At 38.0% G+C, this 20,074-nt stretch overlaps 1 protein-coding gene across 1 annotated transcript in view; it reads left to right on the forward strand.

Annotated features, from left to right (window-relative positions):
• The window catches only part of PDE10A (phosphodiesterase 10A), a 194,381-nt gene that overhangs the window by 103,337 nt on the left and 70,970 nt on the right, over positions 1-20,074 (forward strand). The window contains exon 3 of the mRNA XM_005443108.4: positions 11,238-11,266. Coding sequence (XP_005443165.2) covers positions 11,238-11,266 — 29 coding nt within the window. The remainder of the gene's footprint in view (positions 1-11,237; positions 11,267-20,074) is intronic.

The raw sequence follows: 20,074 nt of genomic DNA on the forward strand, positions 1-20,074 counted from the left end.
TGTGTTCCTTAACAAAGTAGGTGCAGACTAAAAGAAAGCTTCTAAGGAGTGGTTGTGTCACGGGCTTGTTTTCCAGATTCCTCTTCAATGTAGTTGTGTCATACTTGCTTATGAAAGAAACTCATATTGGTGTTGCCAGAACTATATGGCAGGCCTGATGGAGGAAGTTGAGAACGATGCTTTAACTGACAAAATATGAGACTCCTCAATTATGACTGTTTCAAAACTAGTTTGAAGGCATGGGGGGAAGGGACTTAGATTATGAATTACCCTTTTCATACTTGCAGGAATAGATCTCTCACTTGGTTGCCTGCTCTCAGTGTGTGATCATTAGTAATTCTCTTAGACTGACAATTTGGGAGATAGACACAGCTCCTTATCCCAGCAGGTGGCAACTTCAGCCATGCTGAAGAGGTACGGTTGGCTCTGGTTCCCTTTATTCCACTGACAGAAGTGGTACTTCCACTTGCTTTTACTGCTGTGTTAGATATAGTTTATTAGCTTCCCAGCTGATTTCTTTACATATTTCCTGAGTTCTTAGTATTTCAATTAATTTACCATCTGCACTGGATTTTGTTAGTTAAAAAAGCACATGAAAGTAATTTTGTCTTGTGTGAACCATCCAGTTCTTCATTCACTCTAGGCTTATACATCTGTGTTTGCAGTTTTCTTTTGGATTCCCTCCCCCCCTCCCCCCCCCCCGCCCCCGCCCTTGTTCCTTGTTATCTATCTATCAGGTGGGCTGTGAGCAGAGAATTCCTTCTGAAACTGCCAGTGTAATCTGTTCTCTGTATGGGTGTGTGTCTGAGTTTGCCTTGCAGCCTCTAAAAATGGGATACTTTCTGTCACCAAGTCTTTCGTATGTTCCAAACTGCAGAGGTACTGTGATTTACATGTCTTGCTTATGGTTGAATGTTTTGGTCAGCTAGATCCTTCTGACAGGGCAGCAACCTGTGCCTGAGCGTACCCCTGGTCCCGTGTTGGAAGCCTGTGTCAAAGTTTCTGTATTACAGTTGGTATGCAGTAGATTTAATAGTGTAATGGAGCATGAGGATGCACTGGTAGGTATATTCAGAAATGAGAAGGTCTTCGGTCCACTAACAGCTGGGTTCTGCCAGATTTTTATGGAATTTTTGTGGAATCTCTTAAAGATCCACTGTGGATAAAAGGACTGAATAATCTGGAGGCTGATGTGCCAAGGTATTTAATGACTATAACTTCTGATGTATGTGGACTGGTAGGTGCCACAACTTTGCAATGTCTTCTGGTGCTAAAGTGTCTGACGTTGGCTGTCACAGTGTGTCCTTGAGGTTTACAGAAGACCAGTTGGAGGTATATAAACAGAGTTTCATTTGAAACATTCTTGTTTTCAGCCAGGAACAACTGGTATGTGTCGCATTTTTTATATTACATCTTACTAAGCTCACTGTCCAATATTACAGCCTTCATCAATCATTTCACATGTTAAATCAGAGATTCATTATGTAGTGGAGAGCCTTAAGATGATCCTATAGAGTCACAAGTGGCTGAGTCCCCACAACTTAGTGAATTATCATTCTTACTTGAGCCGTGGTAAATCATCATGCCTACTCATAGCTGGGTTACTGAACTTCCTTTCCTTTCAAGGAACCGGGAACCTGACTTATTTAGAGTTTTGGAAATCGTAGTGCATGTATTGCTGCCTGAAAATTTTTCTAAGTCTGGCCTAGTATCTTTACTACTGTACCTGCTACTAGGCAGAGTTAAAATTTTGCATTTGTTGAAATGTTGGTATAAGAATACTGAACTCTGTAACATGTTTTGGATTCTTTTTGTTGTTGTTGTTGTGCAGCAGCCAAAAAGATAAATTTTGTTGTTATTTTTTCCTGTATAGTTCCTGTGGATTATAATTATCTGTCATTATAAGTCTTCTTATTGTAAAACTGTCTAGTTTAGAAATTCAGATGATACCGTCTTTATCTTTCATAGAGAGCTAGCTATAATTTTGTAGTTACATATTCTGTTCCTTGACATTCACTGAAGTTATTATATATTTTTTTTTTTTCGAACAGTCTCCCCCTTGCAAGCAAAATGTTTCAGTCATGGTAGTGGTATGGATAAGTAGTTAATAGTTCTATTTTCTCTTGGTTTCAGTCTATTTTTTGTGTTAGTGTAACATGCAATTTTGCAGACTCCAATGTCCTGAATTATCTGCACATCATTATTCTGTAACACTCAACACACAGTAGCTGAGAGCTTGATTGTGATTACAAACAAATCAGCTGAAATATCCTAAAAGCAAAAAGGCTTAATTTGTAAATTTTATTCTGTTACTTTTTCTTCTTCAGTATTATCCAACATTGTCTCAGTTTTTCAGTTTTCAGTCTCCAGGGTAAAATAAATAAAATGCATCTCTAATACAAATGTATGTCCATTGGAGTTAAAGTAGGGTTTCTTCAGAGGGATTGAAACGATTCCCCTGACGTAAATGGTTTACATCGGATCACTACACCCTCCCATGTGGTAACCTATCATCTCAAGCTCTAATGATCCTTTACCCTTGTTGACGTTAGCAAACTTTTCCTCTGGGGCATTTTCTTTTGTTTCTTTTGTCAGCTGGTCTAAAGAGAAGAAAACTACTCAGTCTTGATTTTTCTGCAGATGTTGAGGATTTTACTGCAAAGTTCAGTAACACAACATTTGTTTTCAATGTAGTCAGAGACACAGAAATCAGAAAATCAGGCAGGCAGCAAAGCTTCTTGTTCTGCTTTAGGGTCTCTATAGCAGATAAACAGTAGAATTTGAAAATTTTAAACAACTTCATACGAATGTGATAGCTTATAGTTTTATTACATGGACATGATTTTCCCTTAAAAGATCCTATGTTTCTAAACAGAAAGAGGTGAGAATACAGTAAACAAAAAGGTAGGGATGAGAACAATATACAAAGAATTAAAGTGAGAAAGCATAGTAAAAATCTTGGTATCTGATGCTTTTTTTCCCCAAGGTAAGTGTAACATTACATTTAAGTGTAAGATTATTATATTCTCTCGCTGTCACTGAGCCATATGCAGTATTTGCTGCTCCAGAGGCTGAGAACCTGCTGAAATTTCTTGGCCTGTTTGGGCCAACAAAGCTTTCAAGCCTCACTCTGTGCCAGGGACTGGAACTTCATGGCACGGAGCTGTGTGCGTTCTGCGATCCGTCCCCTGCTGCGTCGGGCTGAGGGTGGAGGATAGGCAAGCTGTATACAGATGTTGGGGAAGGAGGAGGAAGTGCCTTTCCTTAAAATCCTCCAGACAGTTTATCAGTCAGAAAGAGGGATTCATGGACTAGGAATGAACAAGCCAAACCCAAGAGGCTCAGCAGGGTCCAAAAAGCATGCATAATAATGTGTGTTTGTAAAATATCCAAATGTCTTGCAATGGACAAGATCCAGTGTGGCTTTCTCAGGTTGTTGGAGCTTTGTAGGACCTGCTTTGAGTAGTGTTCTTTTTTAATGATCTCCTTCAGCCCTGGATCACTATACATAATAGGCATACCATGACATTTAATACATAAAAGCATTTCTGGTTTCCAGTGCAAGCTGTAGCAGTCCTATTGATTTCAATGGCATTGCTTAAAGGTGTATGTCTCAGTATTTGAACCAACAGCAATGTAATTTTTTCCCTCTCATTGAAAACACCTGCTGAACACAATAAAACTTCAACCTTTGTGCAGTGTGTTTGAAACACGTTAAAAAGTGAAGGAACAGCTCTATTCAGCAGTGAGAGAACCACTTAGTAGTGTAATGCTGTTTCTGAAATCCATCAGTTACAGTAAGCTATAAGGATACCTTATACCTGGCAACCAGCAGGGTTCTGGGACCAAAAACCAGGAGAAAATCAAGTTTGATTTATCAAGAGTGATACTGAAATTATATTACTACTGGGTGAGAGACTTGCTTCACCAAATACATTTGCAAGACCTGTAATCAACTTCAAAGAAAGCTGCCTACAACAGGTAGTGCAGTGAATGCCAAACAGGATTCAGTGTCAGGCAAGGAAAGTGGTAGATAGAGGCAAAAAGAGGTAGGTGTATATGGTAAGTATGAAACAAAATTGTAAGCCCATTGTCTAGTGGCTGTATTCCAGTAATAAACAATGGTGATTGCACCTCATTGACTGATAAGATAGATGAGGTAACCCATTTAATGCTCCCTTCATTCAACAGTCACGTTGAGTAGGATATGAAGTCATAGGCTAATTACCATAAAACATGGTGAAGTATGTTCACTGCTGGAAACCATTAAGTTTCTTCCTGGTGGTCAGAGACCAGGTTCTAACATGATTTTTGCTGAGTTGATTTCAACTGGAGAGACTTTTACGGATTTTTATGAAACTTGGAGCTGATGTGTTGATGGTATTATTCCACAAGTTCAGAGGCACATCCATCGTCCCGCTATTTAAACAGAAGTGAGAAGATAAGTCTATGTTAATTATAAAACAATTTTCTGGATCATAGTTTTGTGGAAATACCCTCTTTATGTTAGCCTAAATTATCACATCAAGTATACAGTTGAGAGTTTTCCGTCTGTATCCCGTCCGTGGATACAGAAAGAGCGAAGCCTATATCAATAAGCTTTGTGTACTGCTAAGCAATTTCAGAAACGAGGAAAATTTGGGTCCTCTGTGTGCCTTTCTGTTCTTACCATGGGCTGGTGATACTTTCAGAAAGTCCCTTTTGGAAATTTTCTGGCTGTCCTGCAAAATTGCTCCAGAAGTTCCATCTGTTTTGTGAGGGCTAAGACCACAGAAAACAATAAACTTCCAAACACTTAAGTGTGTCTAACGAAGCCAAACATGCTGTCTCCTGGCTCCTATTTTGTGTAGTGCTCTATTTGCTTATATGCAAAGGAATGTACAAAAATTTTAGGACACCTGGCAGACAATATGGTTCTGTGCTTACCATCTTCAATGAAGTCTTGGTTCAGGACTTATTTTCTGATCCGCTACTTTGTTGTTTAAGAAGAGGAAGAACTAAGTATCCTTTGTCAGGAACTTTTAAAAATGTGCATCTTACTGTTGTAAAAAAAGCTAGAATTCATGTTTTCTCCTTTTGAAGGAAAGAAACCTACTGTGCCACCAGGGATCAATACTAATGAATATTCCTTTTCAATGTCTAAGTCTGTCTAAGGAAACTGTCTCAGTTAGTTTTCTATGAAGTAATGTTACAAGTGCTTCTGAATTGTGAAATAAATCCAGACAGTTGAAAGTCAGGAATGCTGCTCAGGTGCTCTCAGTGAAATTGTGCATTAAGAAGTAAGAACATTTTTGAGTGGCGGCTTAAGCATTTCCATTACATATGTGTGATAGTTGCCACTTTAGGAAGCTCGTTCTCAGCTAAGGTGTCTTTGAAAGATCTTACAAATTGAGTGGAAGCATAGGCTGCCAGATGCAAGGTGTCTAAAACAAGGATGCAGAGTGTCTCAAGCAAGGATGCAAACTGCAATTAAAGTAGACTGACCAACTCATCTGATTGATGCCATTCTACTACAGAAATAAATTAAACATGGTAAACTTTTATCTCATGGTGGTGAGATCAGTCTTTAACCAGTCCATACATATTGATGTGGAATTTGTATTGATGTGTGTGTGTATGACACTTAAGGGAGAAAAAAAAGCAAAGATATTTATGCTGGTCTAATTGCATTCCAAACAACTTGTGTTTTATTAGCCTAAAGCAAATTTTTAAAAGAAAAATTATTAGGTCAATCTGACATCTGCTGTGTGGGGAAACATTCCTTGGGAAACTGTGACTGTACAGCTATCTGGGATCTCATAAACAGAATTAATCCTAAGCATTTGTTTGCTGTCATCAACAATGGTGGGCCAGCAGCAGTATTTAAGTACGCAGTGCAGAAAACTGCATAAGACCAGGGAGAAAGCACAATACTATTTTTCCAAAAGAGTTCTTCTGATAAAACTAACTAGGGATTAGAATTATTGCTTCCTTGATAAATGCATCAGAATATCATATCTCAGATGCTGAAAGCTTGCTTTGCATCCCAGTTGTCTTTGTGACTACTCTGGCTTAGCGTCTTGGAATTGTCGGAAGGTCACTTTAAAAAAAAGAAAACAAAACACCCAGATGTGTAGAAAACAAGTATGGAAAGAGATTCTTTTTTTTGAATATGTGAAGTAAAATATTATATTTCCTATTAAATTAACTATTACACATTTAAATACCTCTTCACCCCCCACCTAAAAGAGAACCCCAAATTATACTAAACCTGGCCTTGTGTAAATTCAGCCAAATACCAAACCTGGCCTCATTTATGCTGTGCCAAATGGAAAATCCTCTGTAGAGTTTTTTTTCCTGTTGGTTCCCTTTCTCGTTGTCTGCTTCTTCCTATCTTGCTTGCCTTGGTTTCGTATGGAAGCTTTTCCAGATGGATGTTGTCTTTAATTATCATACTATTTATTATGTATATCTGTGGTGTGCTGTGCAGTTGTTGATTAGAATTGTATAGGTAGTAAAGTTGAGGTTATTAAGGTTTGTCAGTTTTTAATTTTGTTTTTAAAACCCAAATCTTATCATGGAACATTTCTCATTCTTCAGTGCCTCCTCCCGATGTCACTAACCTCTGAAGAGAGCTATTTAAATAGTAATGTTTGCAAAGGTGTCAAGATAAAACCAAATGTAACTGTATTCTTGTGGTCTAGAATAGTTAACCTGGTTTTGAAAGTTTAGAAAGTGAACCATATTCTATACATTTGGAGGACTGAACCAGCTCACAGAGGGGTAGAACATTATTGCTGGTGCAAGGGTTTTGGTCTCGTGTATGGAGGTGGGGAAGCCCTTGAAATCTAGTCCGGTTCCCCACAGTTTTCTGTTTTTTTAGTTGTGGTATGTGTGTGCTTATGCTCAAATTAAGAAGACATGAACAACAAACACAGTTTATAGCACCAGCTAAATCAGGACATTCTGCTAGATTTACTGATGAATGCCTAGTGCCTCTGGAGGGCAAAATTACCTCTTGCTCGGCTTGTGTTCTCTTCTGAGCTGCTCCCATCGCACTGCTGTTGACTACCTATCTCACTGTGCATCAAGTGACGTTGAGAATCATGATGTTAAAAATACAGCTTGATACAGCCTCGACTGAGCAGTGCAGCCAAGTTAACATATGCGTGTAGAGTGACTACTTTTCAAGAATTCATCACTTTATTTTTGAAATTAAGAACGGCGTTGGCATATTCAGAGTGCCAGAACAAAATCATACATTTTTCTTGTACTACTCTGTTTTAATAATTATCTCGGGTATCACAAAAAATACACGTTATCCTCCTAAATTCTGCAGACAGCAATACTACCAGCAAATGGGATTGAGAGAGTGACAGTTATTCAGGTGCATTGGTTGATTGTGTGTGATGTTTAAAGAAGAAGTGAGCTCCAGCTGAAAAGTTTCTAGTGACTGGAGCATTAGTGTGATCTGTTTCACAAACACTTGCTTTCTCCCAGGGTATTTATTTCCCTCAGTGCAGATGCTAATAAGCATTTTCTCCTGTGGATGAAACCACAGCAAGGTGGTGCCAGCAGTGGGGGATACGTGTTACTTGGCGTGCACCTGGACCATAAAGACTGCATCTCCAGAAAAGCACTTTGATTCACTTCAGGTCACGTTTCTTCCTTTACTCTTGAGGGGCAGGGTGAGGGTGGCAGTGTCTTGTTAGGCTTTTCATTTATTTTAATAGGGAAAATTATTTTCTAGTTCACTGTGTAGTAATTTCACCTAGATGTATTAGAGTATTCCATGCTGTTTTTTCCCTCTCCCCTTAATCTTTTGCTTTCCTTCTTCCCCTAAAAAATCTTCCATTTTTCGCACCAGTTCATAATCCCTGAATTGCAAACCTTATCTGTGGGTTTTTAATACCAAACCTCCCAAACACTTTGTTTATTCTCAAAAAATGGCATATTGATTATATCTTTTTTTTTATTATGAAAAAGTATTTGCGCTAATAATTGTTCCATATAATGTATCTTTATTGAATTCCATAGGTATTATTTTTTCCCTTCCTGATCTGTTAGCATATTTCTTTTAATTTTCTCACAGAAAGAAATAAGTTTTTTGATATAATGACCATCTGTCCATTTTCATGTTTTTTAACCAGCAAAAATGGACCTAGACCTGGATGGAGTTTTCATATGTTACCTTTATGCAATTACTTAGTGAAAGAATGATTCCTTTAATCTAAATAAATGTAAATATTATAAGTACAGGAATTATTCTTTATTATAAGTAAGGGAATTAACAATGAATTGCAAGGCAGGAGTGACACCTGTGTATCTCATGTAAAAATTAAAGCACAGTATTATATATGTGTGGGAAGTTTCATGTTGGGTTGGTGGCATTTGTAACATCCTGCTCAGACTATGAAATTGCATTGTCAAGGATCTCAGAGAATTGGAAGTGATTAATTGGTCTTTCTGATACTGGAGGACTGAAAATTTTTATGGTGGCTCAAATAGAGATTACGTAAACTTTTATACTGTTTAGTAAGCTTTAGATTTGGTGCATTTAATCTATCCTCTGTCTATCATTGGAAACTGCAGTGGCAGTTACGTCTCACAATAGTGTGAAAGCCATAAGATTGTGGTGGTCATTTTTACTAGGTATATTACAATAAATTCATTTTGTTCCAGTAGAGGAAGATGACTATTATGATTTACCCATGCTGTTCAGCATACACATGCATGATTTTGTTAAGCGGATACATACAGGGTTGAAGATAATTTTGGTTTTGGTGGGGTTTTTTTAGGGTATGAAGTTATTCGGGGTGCTAAAAGTACAAAGTAACAGAGCTAAAACAGCTGACAAAGTTAATACTGATAAATACTGGCTACTTTACATGGGGGCGGATGTTTCTAATTTTACATATACAGTAGTGGGCTCTTAATTAGTTGTTAGTGCTCTGGAGAGAGATATTGGTATTACAATGTATAAACGTTTGAAAATATTAGCCCAGTGTTTAGGAACCATCAAGATACAGGTAAAATGTTTGGAATTATTCTTTTCAAATAGAGAGAAAACCCCTAAATCATCCCTGTGTCATCCTGTATGTCCCCATTATGTTTTCCTGAGCTGCTGTATTGCCTGTAGTTCTGGACTTTCCATCCCAGAAGGATGCAGTGGGATAGAGGTAGTAGGAGCAGTGATAGCACCCAGCAGTGCTGAGCGGCTTGCTTGGCACCAGCAGCAAATCAGACCAGACCTCTCAAGCCAGGAAAGGTTTTGGTGGGGCGTGGTGCAGAGAAAACCTTGTTTGACAGATTTGTAGAGTCACAGGCTCCATAGATAAGGTGAACAGACAGCATGAGATGAAGTTTGCAATGTGCACATTCAAAAGAAAAGAGAGACAGCTTTTCTCATAGTAAGTGTTTAAACCATGAAACTCGGAGAGTGGTGTGAATGCTGAGGGATGGTGGCTCAGGTTGGGAAAAAAAACCAATCACAAAACAAACAAAACCTGACATCCCTCCTGCTGCCTGAAAGTGTGAGGATGAAAACCTCATCCTAGTCTTTTAAACAGAAAAATGTCACCACTGGTTCAAGAAATGTTTGATTAGTTGGTTACTGAAAACCGAGCGTATGCTCCACAGAAAGCATCATTATGTCATCACTGTTTTCTGCTGTTCACATCTGCTGCTGCTCCCTGTCAGACATCAGGTAGTGGGGGAGATGGATTTTGATTCTAGATTTGGCTGGTCTTGTAACTGGTGTGTAGATTCATCTGGTCAAGGAAGATAACATCACTGAAGATTGCAGAGTATGTGTTATACATTGCATTGCAAACAACAGAACTACCTTAAACAGCTCATTTAAGTTTATGTCTGTGTTCTGCATGTGTAAATTACTGCTATATGATTTGATTTGGGGGTAAGAGAAGACTAATACTCACTTATAGTTGTGAAATACGTAATTTTACTTGGTATCACTCAGTTTTGAGGAGAAATCTGTATTATGTAGGGTTCTTTCATTGGAAATTTGAATTTTTTTTTCTAGACATTCTTGAATTAATTTTCTAGACATTTTTTTCTAGGTTTATTGTTTAAAAGTTCATCTTAAATGGCAAGATATGAAGAGCCTATGCTGGTAATAACCTTGAAATACCAGTGAATGTGCTATTCTCAAGGGGCACCTTAAGATCTCTCCTTCACCTGGAGATGATTTTGGAGAAAATGTGGTGTATCTGCTATTAAGCAGCCTAGGTGATACTATGTTTGACAGACATGCGAAAATCCACTCCAATAGAGATGTATCAAAATACATGTATTCTGTGAGATTAAATCTCTTTGGTGACTTAAAATTGTATTTCCAAAGCATAGCAATTTGATTCCTAGCATCAAATAAAAGGTTACAAATAGTTCCCTTCATGTTTTCAGAAGCTAGCCAACTGGAAGTTTGTAAAGGTGTGCTTAAACTGTTTTTGGTGTGGTTGAACTGGAAGTTGGAAACTCTTCCTATGACAGATGCGTTCTTACTATGTAACTGCTTTCCCTTTATTTTCTGAAATACCTTAGTGTTTTAGCTAGTGCTCTGGTATTGTATCTGTGTTTATCTTTACATATTTACATTACAAAAAAATGCATGAGAGTCTGCTTGTATTTGAAAGCACAAAACATGATAGTGTTTGTGTGTGTGTGTATATATATATATATAAAAAACCTGTAATCTATGTGCTTTTAATGTGTTATGCCAGATCACATTGGTGATACTCTTCTATTATTATAGTCACAAGGCTTTTTTTCCACATGCAAAGGGGTCAACAGGAATAGCATCTTTGATCTTCAGAACAGAAAGTCTAAGCCTACTCACTCTCTTGCACATGTTGGTGTTGGTGGCATGTGTTTGGTAGCAAAAGGCCTTTACTTCTCCGACTGTGCCATACTGAGTTGGAATGTAAATGTAGAAGAATGGTACAGGACTTGTTGGTTTAGCTGGCCTGTGAGTTGACTTAAGAAATGTGGGAAATTTTGTGTTCTTATTACGTCAGGACAGAATTCCTGAATACTTTACCCTAATTTAAATTCATTTTTAGATTTAGAAGCGTAAAGATTGCAGCTGCACACCGGTCTCAGGATATTTCAATTACTTTATTGAACCATGTTAGAAAAGTTTTATACAAAGGTGCAAAAATTGTTTGATGTGTGGCATCTTGTTCTTCATTCAGCCTGGAAACTTCCCTGAGTGCCTAATTGTTTGTTTTGTTTTCTCTTAGATGAATCGACTCCTAAAGAAGTCAGCAGGGTAAGTGCCGCTCTCTATCCCCTCTGTAAAGAAGTGTAGTCTCTGAGGCCCACTGTTCACTTGAGATGATTTTTGTGCAGTCTCTGATCAAGATCCGACTCTATTCCCTGGACGCAGTAGGTCTCCAGAGAAAAGAAATTGGTGTACTGACTGATTAGAGAACAGTTAATAAGTAAAGTAAACATTAAGAACACTTGATCGGCTGTAAATAAATTAAAAGGTATTTTGCATTAACAAATTTAGAGTTCTCACTGTTATTTTCATGATGTAGTTTTAAACAGTTACTTCACGGAAACCAGGGAAATCATGGGACTTTGAGCATAACGGCAGACTATTTAATCAGTGTTACTGCCTTGAGAGATGGCAAGCATAAGAGGAAACAAGGGAAGGAATATGCCTGATCTAATAACTCCCTTTGAGATGTGCTGTGGTACAGATAAGCTAAATTCTTTAATTTGAAAAGTTTTGCAGTGTACTGTATGAAATGTAACGTAAAATCTTAAAAAAAAAAACATGTTTAGTAATGAATTCGCAACTCTAACCTTACCTCTGATTGACACTGTCCTGCAGAATGCCAATCTATGGCAGAGGACTAGTTAGGGGGATCAGTTAGAAACTAGTGCCTTTGCTGGGAGTGACAAAAGATCAGTACAGGACAATCTGTTGCCCTTAGATGTGTCCAGTCAGCCTGAAGCACCCGAATGTTATTTCAAATAAGATGAGGGAGCCACTTAGAGCTTTCTGAGGTGAAATCGCAGTCCTGTTGCCCAGCTCTTCTTCAGTGTCTTGTGTAAAGTATTGCATGTTCCCAGGAGAAACACAGTATCATTAGACACATATTAAAAATAACACTAATTGAAAGGGTGCAAAAGCTGGTTGGGTGGTCTTGCTCTCAGTGGAAGTCCTTTGGAAAATACTAGGGTAAGGAAGGGGTGGAAACAGGCTGGCAGTGGAAACCTCAGCTGGGTAACCCTGAGAGCAAGGGGCTGGCAGAAAGGGGAACTGAAATTCACCTCTTGGGAGACAATGAAAAAGAGATTACATGATGTCTAAAATGAGTTTATTAAAGCAGATGTTCTCTGTATACATGATATGCTCAGGACGTATAAGGGTGTTGAGAATTTAGGTAAAAATTAGTATGTTTTAGTAATTTATTAATTGTTAACACGGTTTTTGGTCATCCCTTATTATTCAACAGGTATAACAAAAGATTATGGTTATTAGTATATCTTACATATTGTTTTGATTTCAAAGTAAGTATATATCTGCCTAAAAATCTCAGAAGTAGTAATTATTTATGTGGAAGAAAATTCCTTTTAATTGTCATGAATTTGGTAATCAGATTCATGTTTTACCTAAAACTCTATAAAATGAGTTACAAATCCTATCTAGGTTACCACATTTGAGCTGTTTAAGGCGCAAAAAAAGCAAGTTCTGGAGCCCAGAACCTGCCTGAGTCTGCCCTGCCCAGTCACCCCCCCCATCTCTGAGGCATGCTGGTCCCAGCCATCTCAGCCCCTCAGTCACATACAATGACTTGGAGTTATCCTGAAAATGGATGGGCTGTCACGTGAAGTCCTGGAGTCAGCCGAACGCAGATGATACTTCAGAAGTTCTTAAGTAAACGTTGTCCCCCTTGGGTTTTTTTAGCTATCAGTCACTGTGCACTTTGTGTGTATACCGTGTTACACTACTGGGTTTTTTATTTAAAGTAAAATATTTGAGGGCTCTTGGTAATGCACCCTACTACAAATGAAGATGTTTGTAAGTTTATAGTATTTTTGAATAACGCCATACATAACAATATAGACCCTTGTAATACAACCTCTTTCCTCAGCAGCAGCAGCTCAAACAAATGCCAGTTTAATTAAAATCTGAACATAAATGGGAATTTAAATTAGGAAAGTTCTGCACGTGAGTAATGTTTCTCAGACAAAAAGACATATTCATGCTGACTGAAGAATTATGAGTTTTAAAGTCATTAAGTGTTACATTTTTAATTCCTGAAAATGTGTGCAAGAAGGAGCTTATATCATAGGGAAGCAAAAGTAAAAGTGAGAGGAAATTTATTGCAGAATTAAATCACTAACAGGTTTAAAATGTTGTATTAACTAGGAACCAAAGTAGAAATATGCCGATAAAATGTATTTTTCATCACTGATTTCCGCCCCACCCCCCCACCCCCCCCATTTTTCAATGTTGGGCAGAGTGAAAACATTAAAATATTCATAGTCATATGCTGTGACAACTTGCTTCAATCCTCTCCTTCTTTGTTGTGCTTATGCAGGACAAAAAAATTAAATTTAAGATATTTTTTGTTTAATATATTTAACCCCTTTCTCCCCCTAAAAAACCTCACCTTTTTTCTTTATAAACATACACATTTCTGTATGTTCGGGGGGGCTCTAAATACTGAACTTGTCATTCATTTGCCTTTTTTTCTTTTTATCAGCAAAATGCAGTGGGATGAATGTTGTCCAGATTTCTGGGTTAAAAAAACCAAAAACCAAAACAAAACCAAACTTTTAGCTCTTGAATTATTGGAAGGAAATTCCAGTATTTTTAAGGGTTTGTATTGCAGTTCAGTGCTCTGAAAACCGAGGAAGTTCTGAAAAATGCTGTTGTATAGGGACTGCATTTTTATTTTGCCATTTTTAGCAGCTTAGTAGAAAAACGAAGCTGAAGTAGCAATCTTAGCTATCAGCATTACATTGCATGGTTTTGAAACAAGGAGTAGATGAAACCTTCCACATATTTTAAATTTTGAGATTTGTAGAATAGAAAAGAAGCTTTTAAAAATGTTTTATTTTTAAACCCAGTCTACTCATGGCAATTTTAGTCAATGTTTTGGTGTTTAGTTGTGTAGTTATTCCACTGGCCTGACGCAGTAGCTGTTGGATGGGGGGTGGGGAAGATTTCTTGATTCCTGCAGACTGCTTTTGGCATAAGAACAACTCTGATTATAAAATATCTCATGAGTTTCTGTGACCAAACAGTGAACCTGTGAACTTTTTTCTGCATGCTAGATTCCAGTGTTTATGAAATATATGTAACTGGGGACCGAACCTCCTCTTCACATGATGTAGAATTGGGAACATCCTTGGAAATACTGAGTTTCTTCTGCTTACTTATTGTGCAGATGTGTGTTGGCTGATCCCATCCATCCTAGCTACAGAAATGGTTTTCTGGGCAGAGGGATTTCAGAAAGAAAACCAGATATTGAACTGTTTGATGAAGAAAACTTAAGCTGAATTTTTTACTTTGTGCTGTTTTACCCACAAAAGAAACACAAGTAGAGGAGTGTGAGTTTGAGCACTAAGTGCGTATGTATTCATGCATATCTAGGCTAAAGAGATATTTCTTTGACAGTACTAGTGAAAACAGTGTGCATTGGAATAGAGAAGTGTTAGTATGAGCACTAAGTGTGTATGTATTCATGTACATCTAGGCTAAAGAGATATTTCTTTGACAGTACTAGTGAAAACAGTGTGCATTGGAAACATGTTATTCTTTTCAGTTGGCAAAAATGACCCCACTCCTACGTGAACTATAGCCAGGATTTTGTTCTACGTGCTGCTAAGTTTCCCGTGATCACTGTGTGCTCTTTTGTACCTCAGATTCTGAAGTTTAAACAGAAATACTTAATGTTCCTGATATGATCATAGCAAAATTAGCTGTTTTTCATTTTGCCTAATGACTTTCCATTCCATGTTTACTTGAACGGCCCTTCCAGTGAAGCTGCCTTTGGCAAGTACCTTTGCTTTGTAAACTCCGGTGATGCCAACAGCAATTCACTTTGCAGAAGTTTACCATATAAACACCAGAAAATTATTACCTAGCAAGTGACTAGCTCATTTATAGTACTTTATTCTTGGAAACAGGAGTAATACTTTAATCCTCTCCTTTCCCCTTTTTGGACTTCAGCTTTTGGCAGCTGCCTTGGCACCAGCTAGCACCCAGCACAGTATGTCACTGACAGTTACAGAATTAGCAAGTGTGTTTTCAGTAAACAGTTGCAGTAATTGCATGTATCTTCACTATGCAACTGGTAATAAAAGTTTGAGCTTTTTATGACACATTGGCAAAACAATCTCATTCTTTGTAGTATTTCCTTATTAAAGATGGAATTTAAATGTTTTTGCACAGTCCCAGAACTGAAGACTGTGACAAAATAATCAAAAAGTTAGGGGAACTAGAGCAAAACATAAGTATTTCGCCTTTAGAAGTGATGCAAATGGCATTGCACCCATTGTCACAAGATGATGCTTGTATAAGCTGATTTCTTTATAAAGAAAATCTTGTGGATACGGTGGTAGTGATAAGCAACAGTGGTAGGAAAATGAGGAAGTTTATTTTTAATTTTGTACATGATGTCTTTAGAGTTCTTGCAAGTCAAGTATTAGGAAGGAATGTGATTTTATAAAAAGCTTTTTAAAGAGAGGAGCAGTATCCAGCCTTGTCAAGTTAAAACGAAGCTCGTTATGCTGTTTTATTATATAATCTGGAGAGGTGATATAATTGAGATATTCATGCAGTTTTATGAGCCTTACAGTTAATAACAGTTTATGTGGTTACTTCTATATGATCATAATGTTCTTTTCTTGTAAGCCAAGGCTTTGCTTTTTATTAAGTATTTTTCCTATTACTAGTGAAGCAGTTTATTTCAGTGTTACCATTTGACAAGAGGGAAGGAGCTGATGGAAAGATTAGAATTGGATGTCAGTGGATGGGGGCTATTTGGCAGGAAGCTTCTTCTAGGGAAGGTGTTCACCATCTCTCCAAGGCTTGGAAATCAGCTACGTAAACAGATTGGGAAAGACATGCCTTCAAAATTAGTGAACCTTTGCTATGCAGAGTGAAAGAGATGGTTTTCATCTTTTGACATCATAGGGCCCATCCTGCCAAATGTCATCACATATTTTCCCTTCTTTGCTTTTGTCATGAACAATGCTTGATGTGTGAACAAACAATTCATAAATACCTGTGTACCGTGCTGCAATGCTAAACTTTATTTACTGAGCAAGTTCTAACCCATGTCCTCTCCAGTCAAAACAAGAAGAACAGACGTCAGACAAATGCTTGTGGAAGCAGTTTTCTCTGAGGCTATGTACAAGCATTAAAATTAATCACCTCAGCTAAGTCTGCTCTTTATAGCTTCTCGCTTTCCAGTGTCCAAGTTTAAATAAAACTGGTTACTCCAGCCAACCCCAGTTACCTTTTCTGATTATTTGGAGCAGAGATACCTTTTTTTGGAGTTTCCTCTCCAAGCTCACTGCTCCTCTGAAAGCCAGCTCTGCACTGTAAGCTTGCTTGCCACATTCCCTCTACTTTTTCAGTCTAAGCATTTGACACCCTTCAGCTCAGCATTTCCACCTTGTGAAGCAAGCAAACAGTTCTATTCCTTTTTTCTAGGTTTGGGGTTTGTTTTGGGGTTTTGTTGGTTTTTTTTTGATTGGTTTTGTTTTGTTTGTTTTTTTGTGGATCTTTTTTTTGCTTTTTCTGGAATGAAGTCCAGATCCATACTTTTGGTTCTTCATATGTGCAGTTTAGATGTGCTTCACTGTTATTAGGACACAGTTGCCTCTTCGTTATCTGTGCTCAAAAATGAGAGACAACAGTTTCTATGCAAGATGCGAACTAGCCATCATTGCAGCTAAACAATACAGATATTGCAGCCTGTGGAAGTGCCAGGCCTAGAGAAGGTAGCAGTACCTACATACATATCAAACATGTACAGAGCCCAAGTTATGTACACATGAAAGTGAAAAGTGACCCAAATAAAAGTTGGTGTCCTTTTCCCAATTTTATTATTGGTTTAACTAAATACTTCGGCTTTTTTTCTACCAGCATTTCTCTTTTTATACCCATTGGTCATCAGAAATGCAGTAACATTACTATAACTAAAATACAACAATTTCTTGCATTTAAAGAAGTAGGTGACTTTCAGGTGAAACAGGTCTGGCTTTTTTGGTTTCTAAATGGGGTGTCTGAATACTCATTATGGTAAAGTGTAGTGACACATGGAATGCACGTTCTAGGTACTTTTAAACATGACATCTCTTAAAAGGCTCCTTTTGCCTGCAAGAGGCTGGATTTGATCGCCAATATGTTCCTCTCTAGTTATGCATTACTTTGCAGGGGGGAGGGAAAAAAACCCGAAGAGAGAGGACAGAATATTTTTCAGTTTAAAAACCTGCTTATTATGTGGGCAAATAAAGTTATGGTGCAAAAAATCTTAAAGGAAATATACTATTTCTTTAAAAGAGATACAGTAATTGAGTATTGATGATCCTCCCAGAAAATAAATTATAGAGGCAACCAGAAAATTATATAGAGTGAGTCTTGTAAATCAGGGTGGTAACTGGTGATCTGGGTTTTTCATAATGCTCTATTTCAACAAAAGGCATCAAACAATTTTGTTTGTTTATTTTTGTGACTGCAATGCTTGTTTTTAAGTAGTACAAAAGTGTTGCTGTTGGAACTTATTTCTTTATAAAGCAGGTATCAATGGCATTGAATATATATAACATCCCTAAGTAAGACCAGTCATTTTATACCTCTGGTCTAGTATGAGCATACCTAGCATGAAATAGTTTAGATTGACATCTCAATCAAATGACAAGCAAATGTTCAGACCATTAAGACTGCAAACAAATGCAGTCTTTTTTTTATTATTATTTGACCTTTTTTTAGCTCATCTTTGAATTTGTTCCTGATGATTCTTGTTGCCAACTGTAGTTTTAAGGGAAAGAAAACTTGTGTTGGCTGAAGTTTATCGGGAGATTTGGGTCATTTTGGGTTTAGCAGCTTGCTGATGTTCTGTAGTATACTTCGTAGAGAAGAAAGCAGAAGACTGAAGAAGTCTGGGTGCAGGTTGTCTTCACATTTCTGATCTCATGATTGTATTTGCTTGTGGTGAAATCCAGTCCCTGTCAAAAAGACGTTGTTTTGTATAAAGTGCTGCACAGAGTCACTTGGATTCATTACATGCAAGTCTTGATGCTGTCAACAGATTAATTTAGGTGGTTTGATAAAGCATTAGCTGGTTATCTGAAATACTACTTGATGTAACAAAAGAGAGAATAGGTTTTTTTAACTCCTGTGTCTATATGCAATCTCTGTGGCCTATGTACATCCTTTGTTCTTAGTGATTTAGCACCCTTCAAAAACTGAGGCTCCTTACAAGAGCCGCTGTTTGTCTGAATGTATCCTAATCCTTGTCCAGGAATTGCTTCTTACCTGAACTGCTGGGTTAGCCTTTTTTTTTTTTTTTTAAGAATGTCATTGTCATTTTGATCTTACGAAGCTTTTTTGTCCTTAGGTTTTTGAGGCTGGTTTTTTTGGTGGTGGTTGTTGTTTTGTTTTTTTGGTTTGGTTTTTTTTTTGCCTGCTTACATGTCTCATTTCATTTATGGCCTCAGTTTCAAGTGTGCTGGGACAGAATAGCCTACACTTCCCCATGGTGTGGCCCCTCTGACACCTCTAGAGTGCCTTGCAAATGGATGGGGTGGCACTGGACACATGTATAACATTAGCTCGCTCGGCACTGCTGATGTCCACATTGGCGGCTCTGTCCAGCCAGCCTGCACAGTGGTGAGGCTGTGCCCCTCACCTCCCAGCTCCTCCTGCACAGCAGATGGAGTGGGGGAAGGCTGGGATGGCACCAGGGGCTGGACCTGGACCACTGATTATGAAGATCCCTACTGCTTTCCAAGGGCCTTGCTACATCTCCATTGGATAATACTTGAAAGGGTGGGTAAAAAGCCTTGAAAATGTTTAAGAAAATGCTTAATAAAGAGTTGGTCTTTGTGTTCCCAAAAGCCTGTTTGCAAGGCATACTAATATAACAGGTCAGTACCTTCTTTCTTTCCCTGGGCAAAACATTTGTGCTGTCCTTCCCCACTGAGCCTGTAATGAAACAGGAGTTCTCAGCCACCTCCAGAAGGTGGTACTATGCTGGCTCTTATAGCCCCGTGGCTGGCTAGTGGCCTCCAGTGCCAGCTGACAAAGAGCTCTGCCTTATGGTTCCCTCTGACATCCTCTGACACCAGCCCAAGATGCCTAGATTACAGACGAAAAATAAGCAACATCAAGAGGAATCTCTCTGGATGTGGATGTTTCCCCCATGTTTTGTGGTTTTCACAGTTAGGTTTTAGGTTTTTTTCCCCTCTCCTCATCTAATGAAGTTCTGCATCCCCAAAGTACATTTGGCCATCCTTCTCCACGTTATGTGGAATTTGGGCTGTTTGTTTATTCTAACTCCTCCTAGCCTGCAACAATGTCATGCACTGTGAGGACTGTGGAAGGACATGTTTCTGTTGCAGAACCAGGCAATTGTTGCTGTGGAGAAAGAGCTCTGTAGTAGGGAGTAAGTATTGCATAGGAACTTGCTTTTCTCATTGCTATTCAGAAGACATTTTAAGAATTTACAGAGAAAACAGATCAACTTCTGGATTATGTTGGCACTTATCGACCCTGTACTGTATTAATGAAGGCTTTTTGCTGCAGCAGAAGGGCTTTTTCTTTTCTGCAGGAGTATAAACTGCCCCTGGCCCAGCTACCTTATAAGCATGAAAGTGTGGAAGTTAACCTTCATTTCAGTTTGTCATTCATTAAGTTTACTTTGGATTAAAATGTATCCTTGAATATTTTTTTTTTTTGGTGCTTTAATCATTCAGACTGAATGCTTAAAGTTCCCTTGAATATTTTTTTGTGTGTGTCTTAATTGTTCAGAATGAATGCTTAAAATTAATCTCACTCTATGGATATTTCAGTATCTCCATTCATGGAATAAAATTTTTATGATTC

The sequence above is a fragment of the Falco cherrug genome, chromosome 6 (assembly GCF_023634085.1).
Source record: "Falco cherrug isolate bFalChe1 chromosome 6, bFalChe1.pri, whole genome shotgun sequence".
Taxonomy (NCBI): Eukaryota; Metazoa; Chordata; class Aves; order Falconiformes; family Falconidae; genus Falco; species Falco cherrug.